A 20,990-nucleotide genomic window follows, 5' to 3' on the forward strand; every position below is an offset into this window, starting at 1 on the left:
GAAGCAACTTAGTACATTAGCATTGGGTCTTGTTGGACGGCTCTGACTAGGTATGATTACATATAGTTGTAAATGGCACTTCTTCATTCTGGAAATGAAGATATGTAGGCAGATAGCTATTGAAGATACAAAAGCTAACTTTGCTCCGTTGAAAGGCTTTATATTCTATATTCTGTGAAAAGCATGATTTCCTCAAGATCTATGTTTAATACAATGCCACATACTAACATCATTAGGCACCCTTTTAAGAGTTACAGTGGAAAAATAAATAAATTGCTTGAGTGGTTTTCAGCTTTGTTCATCGAAGTTTCTCTGCTACATAATTACGTAATTTTTGTATCGTGGCACTATTTCTATCTAATATACACTGGATAGTTTCATAACAATTGGATAAATCCTACATCACAATTGTGTGACATCTATGTACTTATGCCATAGTTCGTGCTTGCCATAACCGTCGGACTAGAAGACAAGAACACAGAACCGAGGAGAAGAGAATATTGTGAGCACTGTGGCCTTCAAATTTGGGGATTAGGGTTCTAACTTCAACTGAGAGACAAAATTGATGCGGGAGAGTTTACTCTGCCACATCAGCTAGCCATTGTAAGGCCCACGTGTCACGAAGGCTGCCAGCTCAGCTTTCCGGTTGCGCTAGGTGTCCAGAAATTGCCGGAACACTACAAGAGACACGCCGAATAGCGGCGGTTCTTTTAGGGATTTGCGGTGGTTAAAAACCGCCGCAAAACAGAATTCCAGCGGTTCGTTAAGCGTCGCCTATTAGGGGGTGGTAATATGATTTTGCGGCGGTTCTAACTAACCGCTGGCACAACCGCCGCAAATCAAATAATTAATTTTGCGGCGGTTGCAGAACCGCTGCTATTTCAGTAGTGGATTTAAAAAAAATCTGCGACGATTTTGAAACTGCCGCAGATTTATGTGGGGTTTTTTAAAAAAATGCGACAGTTTTAAACAGCCGCAAGTTCATACAAGAGCTTTAAAAAAAAGCTAATTAACTACTCAAATGGATTATACCATTTCTCTTTACTATAACATATTTTCTTTACATCATATTTATTATACTTGAGATATTAATATAAAGAAACACTAAATAAACAACAGATAGATTGCACCAGCCCAATCCCATCCCCTTCCGTTGATTCCTTCAAAGCTCCAGTTAGCATATACTGCAAGAGCAATTGTCACCTGCCAATTACATAAAAAATTTTAGTTACAATAGAAGAAAATCAAGCCAACACATATCATTAATTTCAGAAACATGAATTTGGTTACTATTTATCATCACTCCCCACAAATATTAATTCAAAATAACATCAATTTATGTTTTCAAGTCTTCCTAAAATTATCCTAGTTCCCTATTAAACAAGAAAAGTAAGAAACTTGTAGTAAAATAACAACATACCCTTAATTGAGCCACATTTTAATAAAGCATCAATTATTGCAGTGTAAGGAGTTCTGAAGCCATATCCTTTGCCTCTCCAAAACCCTATATTTTACATAGAGAAACTGAAAAAGTTGCTGCTAGAGAACCATCTAAAACCAATAGAAAAATTTAAGATAGTGTTGTAAATATTTTTGTTCTGTTATGACTAATATTTGCAATCCCTATAACTGCTAAACAATTATCACAATGAAACTTTCAGTCAAGATCATGGTCAGAGCAAAACCTTCATTAGTAAGTTATATAATGAGACAAATGTATATATTTTAAAGATAGAAATTTTCCCAAACTAAATAAAACATAAAATGCAATGACAAACTGCAGAAATTGATATGTAGTTACTTAATAAACAATTCCAGCAGGTACTAAACTTAAATAGAATTAAACTAATACCACTGAAAGCAAAAGAAATCTTCTTGAGAAACTGATTTATAAGCATACACAAATTTATGATTCCAATCGAACACCATTTTAGAAAAATCAAGCACTACATTAATGGTTCCTGAGTTATTCAACATTAAAATTATGGATTAACAGCTATAGATACTTTCATGGTACGTATAGCTGGGGATGTGGGAGATTCACAATAGGCATATAGTTTCATGGTACCTAATAATGGTTTTTTTTTAACACTCTTTCTTGAACACTTCTGCATTAAATGGATTTCACTTTGCAATAAAAAAGAAAAAAAATATCCATACCTGAAGATTAATGACAAGGATAAATGGAAGCTTTTTTCCCAGCTTCCGACTGCAATTCAAAAGGAGGAACATATGAGAACAAGTTACTTCTTTCCCTTGATCATAAATCCTTTTCCACTAGGAGAAGTCCAACAATTTGTGTCATTGTCATCCTTTCCTTTGTGAAAAGAACCACGCAAATCACTTGGGTTAATAGTGACAGGTGTAACATGGGGTCCAATTCTTCACTCAAAACAGGAGCTGCATGCCATAAGCAATTACATAAGAATGATATTCTGAATGTAGAGAAGAAAATTAAAAATTTAGAGTTTGCATAAAGGTTAACTAGTTGCTTATGCCAAATTGCCTACAAAAAGGACCTAGCAAATAACAAAAAACAAAGGAAAAGCTGACCTGCAGTTTGCTTCAAAGCTAAGGTTGTGATGGCCCATGATACATTCTTTAATTTGACTCTTGGCCCCTGACAAATTGAATACAGTGTCAAAATATATAAAAGTTAACAAAATACTTTCTGTTCTATTACCTGCAATAGCCCCACTTATCAACCTCCTCAAAGATGGATTCCCAATCTTAAATTTCAGCTTAAACCCCTTCTTCCTTTTCTTATTCATCATAAGGCCTTCCTCATCAAATTTGTTCATTTAAATTTGGATAATGTACAAAATATTATAACTATTTAAATTATTAAATATATATATAAATATGCTAAATTATCTGTTATAACTTTAGCTATTTATACTTCTAATTTTATGTAAAATTTCGATTTTCAATTTATAGAGTATGATAGCGTTGACAATCAAATTTTTTAAACAATGTTTAAGAAAACAAATTAAAAAGAAATTAGGAAAACTGGTAGTTCATTATATTTTAGTTAAGTTTATCTTAGGCCACAGGACTCGGATAAATCTATTATACTTCACAGGAAAAAAAAAAGGAGATAAAACCCAACAGACGTGACAACAAAATAACTAAAAAGACAGAGTAGCAGTGTCCAAACAAAGAAAAATTAAAGAAACTCCTTTTGGTAAGATACTAGTTGTCCATGATAATATGATCAGCTTGAATTATTGTTGATTTCATTTGTTTCATATAGCAACCATAATATATACTTTGGTTACCTCAACATCTCTCTTCTCAAGACTTCTATGTAACTCTTCAAGGGCATGGATGACACTGGTGTCTATGTCAGTAACGCCTGCACAAAGAACATAAATTATAAGTTAGTTAATGCTTATAGAAAACTAACAAACCAGAACAATATGTTCTTGCTAGACATAAAAATCAGACAAAAACCAAGGTAGAATGGAGACACTCACGAGACATTTCAACAATCAAAAACTGGATTTTTGTTTGGTAGTCTCCTTTACCTTGTTCTTCTTCATCCATCAACCATCTTAGTATCCTGGAAGAGTGAGATCACATCACTTTCAAATGCCACCTGAAAAATATTAGAAGAGATTAGTAAGTAGAAACTCAAGCAAGTACAAGAGTTTTGTGAAGTAAATGAACTTATAAGAGGAAATTACTCGGAAGTCACATTAGGACAAAGGGCGAGAAGGAGTCTTGATTAAAACTTCTATGTGAACAAAATTTGTTAATCACAGTCGGAAAATGGAGTTCAAGATCACTAATAGCACCGAAAAAAAAGGTGAAGGTTAACGGCGCAGGGATATTTATTTAAAAAAAATAACCCAACTATGAAATCTCATTAACCCAACTGCATATATTCTCTCATTAACAAGTTCTATACACATGTAAGCTATCACTTTATCACAATCCAATATTTTTGGAAAGTAGCACCAGCTGTAAGGCAAGGCAAGTTGCAGATTAAAGCTTGGAAATTTGGGACACATATATGTGATGTTCATGTTTTTATGATCCTTATTGCAGTGATGTCTTATCTCCAAAAGTGATTAAAATCATATTCTTAAAATTCTCGTATTTTTGCCAATCATAACTTTAATATGAAAAATTATAAGTTAAGGAAATAGACCTTAGTGAGACAAATGAAATACCTTAGAGACACACCCCAAATAATTTTTTTCAAATCTCCGAGATATCCGCGCGTTACAGAACCTGTTTGAAGGCAAACAAAAAGAATACATAGATAAACTTAAGTTAAGACAAATTCAGAATGTTACTCCAAGAGATGTCTAGAGCCAAATTGAAACCATTAAGTAGCCTTGTAATGAACTAAGGACCAAATAGAAACAAGAATGTGCCTAGTGTAAATTATCTAAATGAGATCACAAGTGGGAGGGTGGAAACGAGTATTTCATGATATGAGGAACAATTGATCCTAAGTAATATCTCAGGATTGCAAGTCATTCACAACAATAGCAGTTAAAACATGGAGTATCATTTATTAAGTGAAAATAAATAAGATTGTTAACAACCATATTCACTTTTTTTTTATCTAAATAAACTGATTATATGAATAAGATTCCTCATCCAAGTAAATTATACTTACGGTAATCATATATATATATATATATATATATATATATATATATATAAAGTAGTTTCACTTTCCTTAACCATGAATTCATCACACCAGGCCTACTTTATCCTATTACATGCTTGTTTTATTTTTCAAAGTAACATGATTCCCTCAATTAGAATAATCCACTCTCTTGGTTCCTTTCTTCTATTATTCATTTATTCCGCCACAGCAAAAACCACATTCAGACCAAAAGCACTTGTTCTACCTGTAACCAAAGACATATCATTGTCCACACCCCAATATAACCCAAATCAAGCTAAGAGCACCACTCGTGACGGTGAACCTAACCGTGGATCTTAGTGGCAGATATGTTTGAGTGAACTGCCAGCATGGCTGTGTCATCAACATCGAAACCAGTGGCTTGTGAATCTGCTCAATGCTCACTCTTAAACCACTTCTTATTCCCACAAATGTGTGTTATACTTTTTGTTTTTTTTTTTTGCAGTGAATTAATTAATTAATCATGGACCATCAAACTAACACAAATTGGTCAAATTCATGCCAAATGCTATGGTGTAACAAAATTTACATACACGTCTACATCAAGAAATGGTTAATACAAATGCTCTATCTCTTCACTTAGGATTGCAAAGAAGCTAATTTTCAGAAGCTTAGACCATACTGTTACATTAAACATTATGATTGCTTCGGATTTCTATATGATTCTAAAAGCAATAAACACTAAGTAATCAAGACTCAGGGGTTCAAAAATTGGGAAAAAATTAAATCAGAATGTTAAATTGGGTAAAGAAAATTTAGGCAAAGTAAGTCGATCAACGTTGTTCGAACCAAAATTCAGAAGGCACAGAGATGAAATTGATGCAAAATTAATTTATCAACAGCCACTCAAATTAAATTGGGGCAAGGGAGAAGAACGAACTAGAGAGAGGGGAGAGGGGGCAATCGGCAACGCACAACAGGGCAAGGGCAAGGGGGAAGGCTGCCGACGACGACACCGGGACGGATGGTTGGGGCGACCGCTGACGACGTCACGGACGTGCACAGAGGAAGGAGAAGACTTGGACGACCCCTTTCAGTTTACCTTCGCGCGCGGGAGCTACACGGTGGAGGGAGGAGATCAGTGATGGGGAATAACGACGACACGGACGTGGTGGCTGGAATTGACGGAGGGAAGAGTCACGACAGCGAGGGAAGGAGACCAGTGATTGGCGCCTTTGCTCTGCTGGGTTCACATGAAAAGGGTGAAGGTTAATGGTGCTGTAATATTTTGGTTGGGGGTATTTTAATGAAACAAAGCCCCCTCCCCTAAGGTTATTGGCTGCGGTTGGGCCGTAAACAGCCACCAAATCCAATCAATTGGAGCGGAGTCTGATTACGCAACAAGAACGGCAGCAATCCAGTGAATTTGCGGCGTTTTAGAAAAAACGCTGGCAATTCTCCGTTGCTAAGTCCCGTCTCTTTTGTAGTGGAAGGACAACTTTGAGTCCCGGAGTGCAAGTTCGGGGATGACTTTAAGGAACTTTTAAGTTCAGGGACTACTATGAGGCTCGAGTGCAACTTCAGGGACTACATTGAGACTTATCTCTGTTCTTTTATATATTTTTTGAATTTTTTTATATCGCAAATGTGAATGTCTCTATTTCTTTAAGAATTTTATATTTTTATAAAAAATTTATAGATATTTAATTATTTTTGCTAAAATATAATTGGATATTTCTTTTATTAAGTATTAGGATATTTTTTCATATTAAATGAATGTTTTTTTATAATTAATACTGACAAATAGCAATTCTTCCCCAAGTTCATTCTTTCAAGATGTAACCTGACCTCCGTACAAATATACATGCATCATCATCAAAATCCATATTGTATTATATTAAGAAAAACACACACAATGCATGTGAGAATGGATTAGATTGATGAGAATGAATGAGGAAGACTTTCTACTTCAAAACCCTATCTAACGATGCTGATCATGATAAAGATTTTCTACTTCCATTGGAACCATTAGAAACCCTTACTGATGCTGATGATGAGGAAGACTTTTTACTTCCATTGGAGACATTAGAATTCTTTGGTGATGTAGCTTCGTATATTTCCAAAACTCTTTGTGGTGATGAAGAAGATAAGTCCAAATTTGCAATTAGGGTTTTCTCCTCCAAAGCTCTATTGGGTGACAATGAAAGTGGCAAAAGTAAAGGTGATTCAGTAACAGCATTACTATGAGTATCTTCTTCTTCTTCAACAAAATCTCTCTCTGGTGTTGCACATGCTGAAGAACAAAGCGAAGAAGAATAAGATGAAGAACATGAAGGATTAATGTATTGGTTGTGCATTGGTGATAATGTAGGTGACAAAACCGATGTCACGATTTAATTTGTTGCTATGGCTGTGGTGGAGACGACGACGACGGCGAAAGATGTACCGGCAGAAAAGGCTTTTATAGATTTTAATTAGGTTAATATGAGAGAGAAGATAAAGGCTTTTATAGGTTTTAATTAGGTTTACTTAATTAATTTTAAATTTTTTAAATTTTAAATTTAAAAATTTAAAATTAATTATTAATATAAATTAATATAGTTTTGTTTAATTTTTTACTTATAACCTTTTGGTTCCATATACTTTTCCATAAATTAAACATGCGTATCAAATACTAAGACAAGTTGACATGCTTATTAAGTAGCAAAATAACTTAGACTTTTTCACCTCCATAACAATTTGTTCTTAGTTGTTAAGAACTAAGAAATTGCCTTATTTAGCATTAATTAATTGTTACAGCAATTAATGAATGTTAAATAAAATAAATTATAGCTATTTTTAGCTGATTTTCTTTGTTACCAAACATTTCACAGAATTAATAGGTTATTAGCGATCTATATCTATATAAAAGGTGATATGTATATTAACACTCTCTAAATAAAGGATATGAAGAATATAAATTTAGAGCGAGTCTTTACTCTTTACTTCTTTTTTATTAAAGAGCTAAATAATTTTTTTTAAATATATTATTATATTATTATTAAAAGAAAATTATATATTAAAATTATATTGTATTGTTATTAAAGTATTTATGTGAGTGAACAATTCTGACTGATTCTTACAATCTCTAACACTAAGCTACCTTCTTTACAATAGCAAAAATATAATAAAATTCTGTTCAAGGACCTTGCCTTGCATGCTTCCTTGCACGCTTGATGAACCTATGTTAACGTACACTTTTGTTTCTTCTATTTTACTGTGAGCTTCTGTTACTGCATAATTGTCGACAGAGATATGTGATATGATGAGTACAGAAGCATGCATGCACCTAATGTTTCGTTTATGAAAAAGGTTTTTCAATGTCAATATCAACATCAATATGTTCGTTATTCCAAGTTTTGGATAAAGGGTAGAGATACATGATAATAAAATGGGGTTGAAAGTGAGAAAGTATTTTGCATTTTAAGGGAGTTCTCATAATAGTTCAGGCGAAAATGTAAGACGACGTGGAGAAATTTGAAATCCAAGCTCAATTTTTATTATAGGAGATTCTGTATATAAATAGGATAAGAATTCTGAAGCCAATGAGGCTTCTATTGTGTTAAATGCACATGTACTCTGAAAATTTTAAAGGAAAAGATGAATTGCAAGTGCATTTAAGTATTTCGATCTTAGTTTAATTTTTTTCATTTATGGTTCTACACTTTATTATTTTTATTGTCTTTGAATTCCTATAAGGAAAAGTCCTGCACCAGCAACTTTATTAAATTCTGACCAGCATGTAACCAACAAAAAAAGAGTGAGTAATCTTACACCATTAAAAATATCATTAATAGTTACTTAATAAATACAAATCACAAAAGTTGCTAGCTCCTAGCACTCCTCTTCTTACAATTTATCATTTTGTCATTTACTATGCTCTTACCAGGGTTATATTTCTGTTATTTTCATTTATGCATATTTTAATACAAGTTCTTCATTATATATTCATGTTCTTGCATGATTTTCATTACTAATTATAGCATGTTTAAGTTTCATTATATTACTATGAGTAATTTAACACTCCTGTAAATTCTTCGTACAACTTACAAAGAATAGTCATATAAGCAAAACATAATATTTTAGTTTTTCACCGCATTTTTCAGTCCGACAGAATAAAAACTAATCTATCACAAATCTAAACTTCATTTAATTAGATATTTGTCGTTGATTATAAATTGCTACATATACAAGATAGAATTTCGAAGCCCTGCTACTTGCAAAATTGAAAGACTTACAAACTATTAAAGAATTAAGTAGAAGTGAGTAAATATAATTAATTAGTCATTATAAGAAAAGTATTTAAAATTAAACTAAAATACTATTATTAAGAGAAAGGGCCTGATTAGCTATTACGCTTTCACGTGACGTTGCATCATGCAAAGTTCAAAGCACGAGAAACAAAAATGGATCATAGGATAGGAAGTTGCTTATCCTTTACGAGTGTGCCAGTGTGGTACAAGCTAAGATACAACCGAGAAGTAAACAAAATTTGAGGTCAAGTCTACACAACACATTGCGTTGGCTACTCTTATAATAAACGAAACTTTTTCAGACAAATTAAACTTGTTTTAATAATTAGTGACGTTGTTCATTTGATAAGGGTAGTTTCGTCTCATGAATTATTTGGTGATCTAAAAGGCTTTCAACAGTAGTAGTGATTAGATGTATACAACTATACATGTATAACTTTGTCTCGCACACACACATGGGGAGAAAATATTTTAGGATTAAAATCTGTGACCTTTAAATCATGAAGCAACAACCTTAGCTTGCAGTTGTAGTAAGGCTGTCCAAAAGTTGAAGTGCAATCAGATATATAATTATTGATATGTTTAATCTAATAGTTATAACATATCTTATTATATATATAATAAAAGAACTACAAAAAAGTAAAGAAGCTATGAGCAATCATGCTAATCAATCTAATTTGTTGTTCTTTTAACCTTTCATTGGAACTCCAATTTGATCCAGTAAAGCACAATGTTGAGATATTTGAATCTGTTACATCTCTTTTGCATTATATTTTCACTTGAGCAAAATGTACATTATCCTCCTAACAATGTACACACATTAACCCTATTAATCAAGACTCAGAAGAATAATTAATGTAAGCATTGAGCATTTCTAAAATGCACATTAACGAAGCAACCATTCCATGCCATTTTTTTTATACAGGAAAACAGAACATATGGGAGAAAACAGAGAAAATTGCTTCTTTCCCATATTTGGTTGCTCACATAAAAATTCTAATAGCCTACAATTTCCAGAGCGTGATTCCTGTTCTGTCTCAAGTCTTTTACTTTACCTTAACCGTTGCCATCGGCGAATCGTTGACTAAAGACCCAGGAGCAGTAAGGCTATGTCTATGGCCACGAGACAGCGAAGGAGGAGAGGACAAAGCCGGCTCGAACCTGCAGGATTGAGTTCTCATTTTCTTCTTTTCTTCCTGCGGATTGATTCTTGTGTCGTTTAGGCTTGGCGGCAGAACACAGTTGCAGAGAAAACCTTCAATTCAAGACAACATTTAAACCATTAGACATTATCATATGTAACACCTCCAGAAAATGCAGCATAAGAGAAACGATGAGTGATTTAGAGATACAAGAATTTGAAGTTACTATGAAAACCAAAGAGTAATCTGAAAAGCATAAGTGAAAACTCAGTTGATAGTTGAAAGCGTTAGATGACAATTTCATCAACTTATCAAATTATTTAACGACTCTCAACACATGAGTTTTCACCAAAAGGATAACATTTAGGATTCATAACCATAAAATTGCATTGATTGAAATGCAAGAAATAAAAGATTACCAATTCGAGCAAGACGATTGATCCATCGAGGGATGGAGCGTCCTGTTAATTTGAGAGAAAGATCTTGGCAAAAGTGGTTGCAGTTTTTCTGGATAAGATGATAGGTGTTCCCTGAAAACTCTTGGGCTAGCTTCTCTATCAAACACCTCACATCATTTGGTCCCATGTCTGTGTTTCCAATGAAGATCGACTTCCTGAAAGTGAATCCAGGGCAGTGCCTTGGCTCCACTTCAAAGATTCCCGTCGTGTCTCGTTCGTGCGCTCCAAATCCATATTCAACACCATGAACTAACATCAAAATTCATCTAGTCAACTACCAAACCAAAAAATTACTCATATAAACAGATACATAATACAATTCAATAAAATAACCATTCATTTTCATTTTCACCATGGATCTGTAATGAGATCCCAGATTCTCAAATTTAATTGACACAATACATTACAATTCTGAATAACACAAAAAAAAGTTACCTTGAACACCAGAATGGTAAACTCCAAGGCCAAGCCAATAAGCATAACCGTTAATGGGCGTAAGATCATAGACATTAAGGTAAACTGGAAAACCGGGTTTTTTCTTCCGTTGAGACGATTGAAGTTTAGTGCATAACATTTTGTAAAATATATTAATTTGATTTTTGTTTATTATTGTTATTATTTTCTCGTAACGGAATTAGTTACGGTTAACAGTTAAGGTTGTTATGGGTTTTATGGGGATGTGCGTAACGTAACGGTTAAGAGGGTTGAAAGGGAGAATTTAGAGAACATTCAAGGGTATAATGGGAACCCCAAAAAGATAAGGGGGAAATGGAAGAAGAACCCTTGAAATTTTTCTCTCGGGAACTTTTTCAGAGATTCTTCTTCCTTCTTCCTCTTCTGCTTCCCATAACATGCTTTCTGTCTTTCTTTCTTTTCTTTTTTACATTTTTCTCCCTTCGCTTTCGGAGCAAGGGATGATGAAGAAGGAGAATCTTATGTTAGTGTGTATGCTTTTGTTTCCCCACCTTTCACTTTTTCTTTTATTGCTTATTTATATTTATTTTTTTATAGTATTTCTATTATAGTGGTATATATTATTATGATGTCTATCTGGATATATTGAATTGAATTTGTATTTATTCTTATTATCATATTTGTATTTCCACTTTTTATTTTTTTGTGAGGATAATTGTGTTTGTTGGTGCTGTGCTGTGGTGCATGGACAAAATTAGTCAAGGAAATAAATAATTTTGACTTTCATCAAAATTGTCAAGGAAAATACATGTACCAGAAATCATGGAAATTGAATGGTTTGGAAAAACTCAAAAAATAAATAAATAAATAATAATAATTGTTTCATTTTACGTTATTCCACCAATATCATTTTACATTTTTAATAGTTTTGATAACCACAAAATATTGCTATGTAGAAACAATGTTTTTAAAGGGTTTAGTTACGATATGTTAATTGAAAAAAAATTAAATTTTTAATGTATTTATTATATATTTATTAAAATAAAAAACTAAGTTTTTATTCATAGTATTAATTAAACGGAAATGGATCTTTAAAGTTTTTTTAATAATTAAAGGAGTAAAGTGCAATTTCTTATTATTAATTTTATAAATAAGATAAAAAAAACATCAAAAAAAATATTAAACAGTTAGATATTATACTTTATTTTTTAATTATTAAAAAAATTGAAAAAATTTATTTCTGTCATTTTAAATTAGTTTTTATTTAAGATGAAGACTCACATATAAAGATAAAAACATGTCAGATTAGATCAAACTTTACTTTTAATAGATTTAGTCTGTCATATAATTAATTGACCGAGTCTAGTCTCTAACCTGTTATAGATTTTTTTTTTAAATATTATGCCTAGTATATTTTTAGTTTAGCCTAACTTAAAACCTGTTAAATGACTTGATAATTTTTTTATTAAATAAAAGTCAACAAAATTTATTATTTTTTATTTTTCTTTAGTTATTAATTTAATTTTTTAAATTTATTAATTTAATAATATATTTTATTTTATATTTTTAAATATTAATAATTAATTAATAACTAAAAATAATAAATTTTAATAACCTTCCAATATTTTTGGTTAACAAAAGCATAGTCCAAATATATTGTTTAGAGGCAGCATAGGCCTACACATGCATGTAACTTGAGGGAAATTGTATTATTTATCTTTGATCAAATATTTATGAGTGAGGGACTACCGTAGTGCAATAAAAAATTTTAATTTAAAAAATATTTATGGTACAATTAAGATTTGAAAATTTTTTTTGTACAAACAATCAATCTGAAGAATCATTTTAGAGTTCAATTCTAAAAATATATTAGGTTGCGTTTGTTTCTAAGAACAAGATAGAATAAGACACTGAGAATATGATAGGACAAGATACTAATGAACAAAAACACAAAATTTTATGTTTTTGTATTCTGTTTAATGATAAATTAGAACAAATTATAAAAATCTCATTTATTCTCATTTTTTCTCATTCCAAAAATTTGAGATGAAAAATATAATAATAAAAAATATAATTATAAAAAATTAACAAAAATAATGAAAAAAAAAATGAAAATAAGTTGTGTTTCTTGTTAGGGTCTCTGTATTCTTCCTGTCAGAATGGATACAAAATATACTAATTCAATGTCTTTGGATATACTATCTCTATTCATATCTCTTCTGTCAAATATAATTTTGTGTCTTTATGCCTATGTCTAGTCTCTTTAAACAAATGCAGTCTTAAGGACTAATATTTTTTATTAATTTTAGCTAATATTTTGGACTAATAACACCTTATTATTTCTCATTACCTTATTATACCTATATTATCTCAAACATGGTAGAGCAGAATGAGAGACATGCTCAAACAGGACGTTGATTTCATGCATTCTTTGACTCAAAGATGTTGGAGCACAGTAGACATGCAAGAAAACTAAATGAAACATGGTCCAGTTTGCTCAAGAGAAACAAGCTGATAGAGAATGGTCACGAAAAAGAAGCCGCTAGCTTTTACACTTTTATGTGTGATATATAATTATTTATACATTTGATACGAAAATAAAAGGATAAATAAGATAAGAATTGAAATTGAATAGAAAATATGCATTGTAATTGAAATAAAAACAAAAAGGATAGATTGTCTACTTTCTACCCAATTTCTTGACGCAATAAGAAAGAGACTCCTCAACCTAATTTGCCAACGTCATAGTTTGAAAATTGAATCGAAGGGACTACTCAACTTTCTACTCAATTTCCCGATGCAACAAGAGATGGACTCCTCAACCTCAATTGTCGATACCATGGTTTCATCATGAAACCAAAAAGGGGTTTAAAACCTCTAAATCTTTCTATTCTACGACTACAATAACTAAGGAGGTATTTATAACATCTTATTAGGTTAAAACAAAGAAAAACCCTAAAGCTCATAAACATAAAGCCTAATCTTTTTTTTTTTGGTGATAGAAGGGGGGTTAAACACCCCAGCAAAGGAAAGAAAAACAAAACAAAGCAGAAACTAATTAAGTTCCCCTAAGTCTAAGGGTTCCTATACAATCACATAGCAAGGTATAGCTTATATCAGAAGGGATGCTATCAAAAATATGTAGTCCAAGAGGGAGATCTTGTCCCTTCTTGGCTAGTTGGTCAGCCACCATATTAGCTTCGCGAAAGACATGCACCCAAGAGACTTGTTGGATGCGAGCTGCTAGAACTCGGATATCCTGGATCAGAGGGGCACAGTGGTGGCCTGGGAAACTCCCATTCTTGATGAAATCAATAGCCGCCGCCGAATCAGATTCAACCACCAGATTCTGGTAACCATTTCTAGTAGCAATATTCAGCCCATGGATGATCGCCCATAGCTCCGCGTGCATAATCGAGCAGTTACCCAAATTACCCGAGAAGCCCTTTAAGTATCTCCCAGCAGAGTCTCTAAATACTCCCCCACAAGCGGCGTTGCTTCTATGGTTATACCAGGACCCGTCAACATTCAACTTGATACAATCACCCTTCGGTCTCGACCATCTGACAAGATACCCGCTAGTATCTTGGTTGTTTCTAGGATTCAGGTTGCTATTTGCCACCTTCAAGAATTCCTCGACTCTCGCTCGGATTTGGTAGCTCGCACTAGTAGCATCGACGATCTCCCCATTGAATACCAGTTTGTTCCTGAAATACCATATAGACGAGATAGCTACTCCAAAGAGGCAGGACCAAAACTTGTTCGCAGTAAGGTTTAGAGTTAACCAATCATGGAGACTGCTATTGAAGAAAAAGTTGATGCCATTAGGTGGGAGAAGTTTCCGCCACACACTTCTTGCATAAAAACAATCTCTGAGGATGTGGAGGGTTGATTCTTCAGCTTGTCTACATCGTGGACACGCATTGTCTGTAGTTAAATGTCTGCGACTTCTTTCCCCATTAGTAAGGATTGCATTGTGGGTAACCAGCCAAAGAAACGTTCTCACACGCTCAGGGCCCTGCCACATCCAAACTAACCGGAAGTTCCTGTTGGGTGAAACTAGGGTGTTCCTGAGGTTTTGATAAGCTGTTTTGATGCTGAAATGACCATCCGAAGAGGGTCCCCAGGCTATGCAGTCAGCTTCCTTCCAAGGAGATGGCGGGGAAATAGGTACGATCTTTTTGACAATATCCTCCGGAAGTGACTCTTGGAGCTTTCTGACATCCCACTGCCCTGAAACATCAAGGAAGTCTATTAGCATATCAGACAAGTTGACATTATTACTAACCTGGTCTGTCGTCTCACTCAAGCTTCCTACACCCGGAATCCAATTATGCTCCCAGAAACGAATGTGGGCACCATCCCCGACTCTCCAAATGCAGTTCTTTTTGACATTGTCCCAGGAAGAGCAGATTCCCTTCCAAAGATTTGAACTGTTCCTCCTCCTTTCCACTTTGGGAATGATATCTGTGCCGCTGTTATACTTTGATCTCAGAACTCTCACCCACAGAGCCTCCTTTTTTTCAATTAGACCCCATCCCGCCTTCATCATGAAGGCCTGATTCATTTGGCTTGCATGTCTAATACCCAGGCCTCCACAACTCTTGGGTTCACAGACTTTCTTCCAGCTAAGGAGATGGACTTTCTTCACTTGTTCTGTATTTCCCCAGAGGAAATTCCTACAAATACGGTCAATAGTATTACAGGTAGCAGAAGGTAAAATAGCAGATTGCATATTATATAAAGGCATAGATGAAAGGACAGATTTCACCAGGGTTACTCTTCCAGCAAGAGACAGAGAGGAAGCTTTCCAATTATTTAGTCTGGCTTGGAGCTTGTTAATGATGCCATCAAACGTATGTTTGGTAACCTTCGAATGCAAAATAGGAACACCCAGGTATTTGCCCAGATCATCCGTTCTGGAAAACTGCAAAGCATTACTCAGCTCTGTGCGTACTGTGTGGCCTACATTTTTTGAGAAGAAGACCCTAGTTTTCTCTCTATTGATGCTTTGACCCGAACTAGTACAGAAGGCCTCGAGACACTTATTAATGATATTAGCTTGATCTGTATTAGCCTCTGCAAATAAAATAAGATCGTCTGCGAAACACAGGTGCGAAATAGGGGGACCATCCTTTTTGAGACGAATTGGTTTCCAAACCCCAAGATCTACTGCAGCATTAATAAGTTGCGAGAGCCGTTCAATACAAAGCACAAAAATGTATGGGGAGATGGGGTCCCCCTGTCTAATACCTCTGGATGGTGTAAATTCTTCCAGTTCCTCCCCATTCCACAGAACCCTCATCTTGGCAGTCGAGATGCACGAGAGAGTAAGGTTTACAAGGTTTTGGGGAAAGCCAATGTCTTCAAGGGTCTCCTTGATAAAGCACCACTTCAATCTGTCATATGCCTTTTCCAAATCAATCTTGATAGCCATCCATCCTTTCTTCCCTTTCTTCTGCCTCATAGAGTGGATAACCTCTTGGGTGATGATGATGTTGTCGGAACTTTGCCTTCCAGGGACAAAACTGCACTGGTTAGGCATAACTAATTTGTCCATCACTTTCCTTAACCTGTTTGCGATGATTTTGGTGACCACCTTGTAAGACACATTACAGAGACTTATGGGCCTCAGCTGCTTTAAGTGCGTAACCGGTTCCACCTTAGGGATGAGAGTGATTAGTGTCTCATTAATCTCCTTGATCTTGCTCGGGTCATCAAACACTTTCTTGGTCAAATCACAAACATCCGTACCAACTTTGTTCCACTGACTTTGGTAGAAAATAGCTTGGAGTCCATCCCTGCCAGGAGCCTTCCAACTACCCATACCAAACAAAGCATCTCTAACTTCCTCATTTGTCACATTATAGGCCAGGATGTTATAATCGGAGCTATTCATAGTTGGAAAACTATTATTTAGAATGAAAGGGGTATAGCCTCCGCTGTCAGTGTAGAGATTTTTAAAGAAAGTGGTGGCCATCTCCTCCAGAGCAGACTTATCTGCTACCCAGTCCCCGTCATCATTTTGCATCTCGGTGATCTTGTTTCTCCGTCTTCTAATCATAGTAGACCCATGGAAGAATTTGGTATTGCGGTCCCCAAAATTGATCCAGTTAGTTCTAGCTTTTTGAAACCATAACATCTCCTCTTGAAGGAGAATATTCTCATATTCCATCCACAACTCTTTCTGCAGCTTTTCCAAGTAGTAGTTTTGGGAGAATCCTAACCTATTAGTAATCCCCTGGAGCCTTCGGAGGATTCTGTTTTTCCGTTTAAAAATATTACCAAAGACTGAATTATTCCACTCCTTTATTTTGTTTTTGAAATCTGCTATTCCCTTATCCCAAGAGTTTCTGACATTCCAAGCGTTATCAACCAAGTTTCCAAATTCCGGATGGGTGATCCAGGCTGCAAGAAAACGGAAGGGCCTTCTCCCTCTGTTCTGTGAGACAGCCTTAGAGAGTTGCAAACATATAGGAGAGTGGTCTGATTTGAGCATAGGAAGGTGTTTAACATACGCTTCAGGGAAAGCAATTTGCCATTCCAGGTTGCTCAGGCCCCTGTCTAGTCTCTCCGCCAGGTCCCCTCTTTTCCATGTGAAGGGCCAACCTGAGTACCCCAAGTCCACCAGGCCACAGGTCGAGACACAATTCTGGAACTCCTTACAGGCACTTTGGTTATTAACTGAACTCCCCCCACGTTTTTCATGATTATGCAGCATAGCATTGAAATCCCCCAATAGGCACCAGGGGAGATTCACATTCCTTGCATACGATTCAATAGAACTCCACAGGGCTCTTCTGGTCACCCTTTGGGGGCTACCATACACTACAGTGAGAAGCCAGGGGCTTGAGTTCTTCCCAGAGACTTGTAGATGGACAAATTGTCTATCCTGCTCCACCACATCCATATTCCAAATAGAGGAGTCCCAGAGGCACCATATACCCCCAGAGTGACCCATAGCATCTACCACAAAGGATTTGTCAAAACCCATCTTATCACGAATCTGTTTACCACGATTTCCACTGACATGAGTTTCTAACAGGAAGAGGAGATTTACCTCATACTCGTGACGCAGGTCCCGAATAATTGAAGGGAAGGCTTTACTGCCAGCACCTCTACAATTCCAGCATATAATATTCATTATCAAGAAACCTGGGGAAAATAGCCACCGACGGCCAGCCTACTTGCGAACAGAGGTCCCCTGTTCCGGCCCTATACGGCCCTTGGAGGACGCTTCCTCCTTGCTGTCCCTGCTAGTAGCCTCTATCATAAGGACATCAGCTTGCTTCACATGGTTGCTTAGAGGCTCACCGCCCCCTGAACGGTCACCGGTTGGAAATTGAGTTAACTCCGAATTAAATAGCATATTTTCTCGAATGGCATGTTGATCCAGACTCATTTGGGCATTTTTTGAAGAGTTGAAAGCTTCCCATTTCTCTCGTTCCATCCTCCTCATATAATCCCTAACCACAAGTTCCATGCCTTCGCGTTCAAGATCAGTGTCTTTCCCTTTGTAGACCTTCGGTTGTGATTCCAGACCTTTAGGGTTGGGGGAAACAGGAACCGGGTTTTTCTCCTTATTTCTTGGGTGGGTTGGTTTTCCACCTGGGTCGGGTAATCCCTTTGGGGGAGGGTTGACTTTTTTTTGATTTTGGGGGTTCTTTCCAGCCCCATGTTTCAGGATTCTTTTTTGGACTGCTGGGGTCTTGCCCAAGCCATTTTGGGCTTGTGTTTGCTTCAGCCCAACATCTTCTATATCCTTTTGGACATACTCGTCATTTTCCTGGCTTCCCCGTGTTTCCTCCGAATTATCCTCATTTAAGGCCGTGAAACGAGACCCAATAGGATCTTTCCTCCTTGACAACCCGTCCCTCTCATCATTAATTGTAATGATCTGCCTTTGATTGCCATGATATTGTTGCTGTCCCATTGGGATCTTCTTTTTATTATTGAATCTTTTTACCATCATCCAAGGCCCAAAGTCAGGGGTATTATGCCCATTTCCATGCATATCATTATTATGCTGATTCTGCGAGGATCCCGGCTTTCTATTTTGGGCATCACCATGGCCAGCTGTTCTGTCCACCGGGGGATTGCTTTCGGCGACGTCACCATCCATGGGAGGTTTATTTGTTGAAGTGTTTTCGGAGCACTGATCTGATCTGTGTCCATATCTGCCACAAGAAAAGCAAATTTGATACAAACCTTCATACTCAAGATGTAGCTCACAACCAAGTACCGAGATGCGTGGAACTAGTTGTTTAGCCAGATCGATCTCCACGCATATACGGGCAAATTTTCCCCTTGAATGGATAGATGTAGTTCGATCGATTTTGAGCATATTGCCAATGGCTGAGCCTACCCTCCAGAGGAATCGGTGGTTATAAAGTTCTATGGGGAGATTCGGAATGCGGATCCACGCAGCAATTTTTGTTGCTTCTGTAGTTTCTGATAAGAAAAACGGTCTCCATCTCTGAACAATAAGATAGTGCCCAGCGACCATCCAGGGCCCTTCCATAAGCGCGTGGGTGTAGTCTTCCTCATCTGAAAAATGAACCAGAAAATAATCACGATTCATATCAATAACATGAATTTTACCTTTACCTTCCCAGTCTCTACGAAGACGTTGCTCCATAAAGGCGAAAGTCACACGCTTCCCCAGAACTTTGACCATCAGAGCATTCTTCCATGGCTTACACCACTCCTCAAATTCCTCCTTTGAGACTGGAATCGTAGGACATGGATTAAAAGGTTCTTCACCATTCACCCCATCATTATCCTCTTTATACCACTTGTCCTCCGGGTTAGGTTCCTCATCGTCCATGATGGACGAGGACTCGTGATCGCCTTCCAATCCAGGCCCGGTCAGTAGTGATTCCTTATATGAACATTTATGGAGCGGTATGTTTCTCTCCTCAACTGGAACAACGTCCATGCAATCCGGAGGATGATTAAGGTTCACCTCTCCTCGCGTTTTAACTTTTTTAGTACTTCTTTGTACTAGATCGTCTTCTTGCGTAGAAACCCTAGCAGAGCGTTGTTCAGACATTTTTTTTTCGTTGTTTATTTTTGGAAGTTAGGATATACATAAAGCCTAATCTAGTAATTAAATAAACAAATCAAAATACATTAAATAAAATATTCTAAAAATGTCAACTAAAATATCTTCTAAATAACTCTTGAACTTTTTATATCACGAACATTTGAAATACGTATCAACATTTTTATCTCAGTTTAATTAAATTTTTGGGACAATAACATGATATTAGAATTTTTATAAAATAGAAATTTGGCGGTCGTTCATTTTTGTTTCCCGTTATTGTAAGAAAAAAAGAAGAAGAAAGAATTGAAGGATAACACAAAAATAGACCTTTGCACAATTTATGGTTCAAACTTATCTTATGAGATTCAAAAGACATATATCTTTTTTCTTTTTAAATTCACACTTTTTTTTTTATATATAATAGGTCACGTTTTTTAAATATGAATTAATGACTTATTTGTTGCAGTGATTCCAGCTAGGTAGGTAACAATATCTCCTTAATAATACTGTGAGCCCAATTAATTTTAAATTACCTCGTGTAATTTTGATGGATTATATTATCTAATATCAAATTTTCTAAAACATATTTCTAATAAATATTTTCACCAATATTTTCCCGAACCAATCGTACCATACCTTTAATGATTTATGCAAGGAGAGGATACTAAAAACCTCCATCATGTGTGATGATGGAGCATGAGACATGGTAGAATTATTATATGGTGGGTACTCCCATGAAGATATTATAATTATCTTCATGTGATGATTTTTCTTTTTGACCCTTAGATGATGGAGTGTAGGGTTAGATTTTGATATGTTATAAAAGTGTTGTTTTTATTTAAAGTGTGGCCAAATCAATAAATCACACTTTTATACAAAGCATCTTCATAAAAAGATGTTTTTTGCATCTTCATTTGAGTAGCTCCCTTATTATATTATCTTCAAAAAAAAAAAGGTTGTATTATTGAATTGTTATAAGCGTGGATGTCCGGGTTTCAAACACAGACAGGACCTTATCTGCCAGTTTCATCATTT

General features: G+C 35.4%; 2 protein-coding genes across 5 annotated transcripts; both read right to left on the reverse strand.

Annotated features, from left to right (window-relative positions):
- Positions 1-1,014: 1,014 nt before the first annotated feature.
- LOC112697543 (uncharacterized) lies at positions 1,015-6,112 on the reverse strand. Of its 4 annotated transcripts, none has more exons than XM_072221468.1 (8): positions 5,579-6,112; positions 4,176-4,236; positions 3,528-3,598; positions 3,279-3,355; positions 2,554-2,620; positions 2,161-2,400; positions 1,421-1,504; positions 1,015-1,203 (listed from the first exon to the last, which is right to left on the reverse strand). In XM_072221468.1, exons 3-6 carry the CDS (start codon positions 3,544-3,546, stop codon positions 2,261-2,263), a joined length of 303 nt encoding a protein of 100 aa, XP_072077569.1. In that variant the 5' UTR covers positions 3,547-3,598; positions 4,176-4,236; positions 5,579-6,112; the 3' UTR covers positions 1,015-1,203; positions 1,421-1,504; positions 2,161-2,260. The 4 variants fall into 4 exon arrangements, with proteins under 4 accessions (XP_072077569.1, XP_072077568.1, XP_072077566.1 ...); XM_072221467.1 differs by having other exon boundaries at positions 5,544-6,077; XM_072221465.1 differs by having other exon boundaries at positions 3,477-3,598; positions 5,544-6,059.
- Positions 6,113-9,559: 3,447 nt separating this feature from the next.
- On the reverse strand, positions 9,560-11,543 carry LOC112697544 (deSI-like protein At4g17486). The gene is made up of 3 exons (XM_025750773.3): positions 10,931-11,543; positions 10,457-10,744; positions 9,560-10,150 (listed from the first exon to the last, which is right to left on the reverse strand). Exons 1-3 carry the CDS (start codon positions 11,067-11,069, stop codon positions 9,942-9,944), a joined length of 636 nt encoding a protein of 211 aa, XP_025606558.1. The 5' UTR covers positions 11,070-11,543; the 3' UTR covers positions 9,560-9,941.
- Between the last annotated feature and the right edge of the window lie 9,447 nt (positions 11,544-20,990).

This window comes from Arachis hypogaea, chromosome 16, assembly GCF_003086295.3.
Source record: "Arachis hypogaea cultivar Tifrunner chromosome 16, arahy.Tifrunner.gnm2.J5K5, whole genome shotgun sequence".
Classification (NCBI taxonomy): domain Eukaryota; kingdom Viridiplantae; phylum Streptophyta; class Magnoliopsida; order Fabales; family Fabaceae; genus Arachis; species Arachis hypogaea.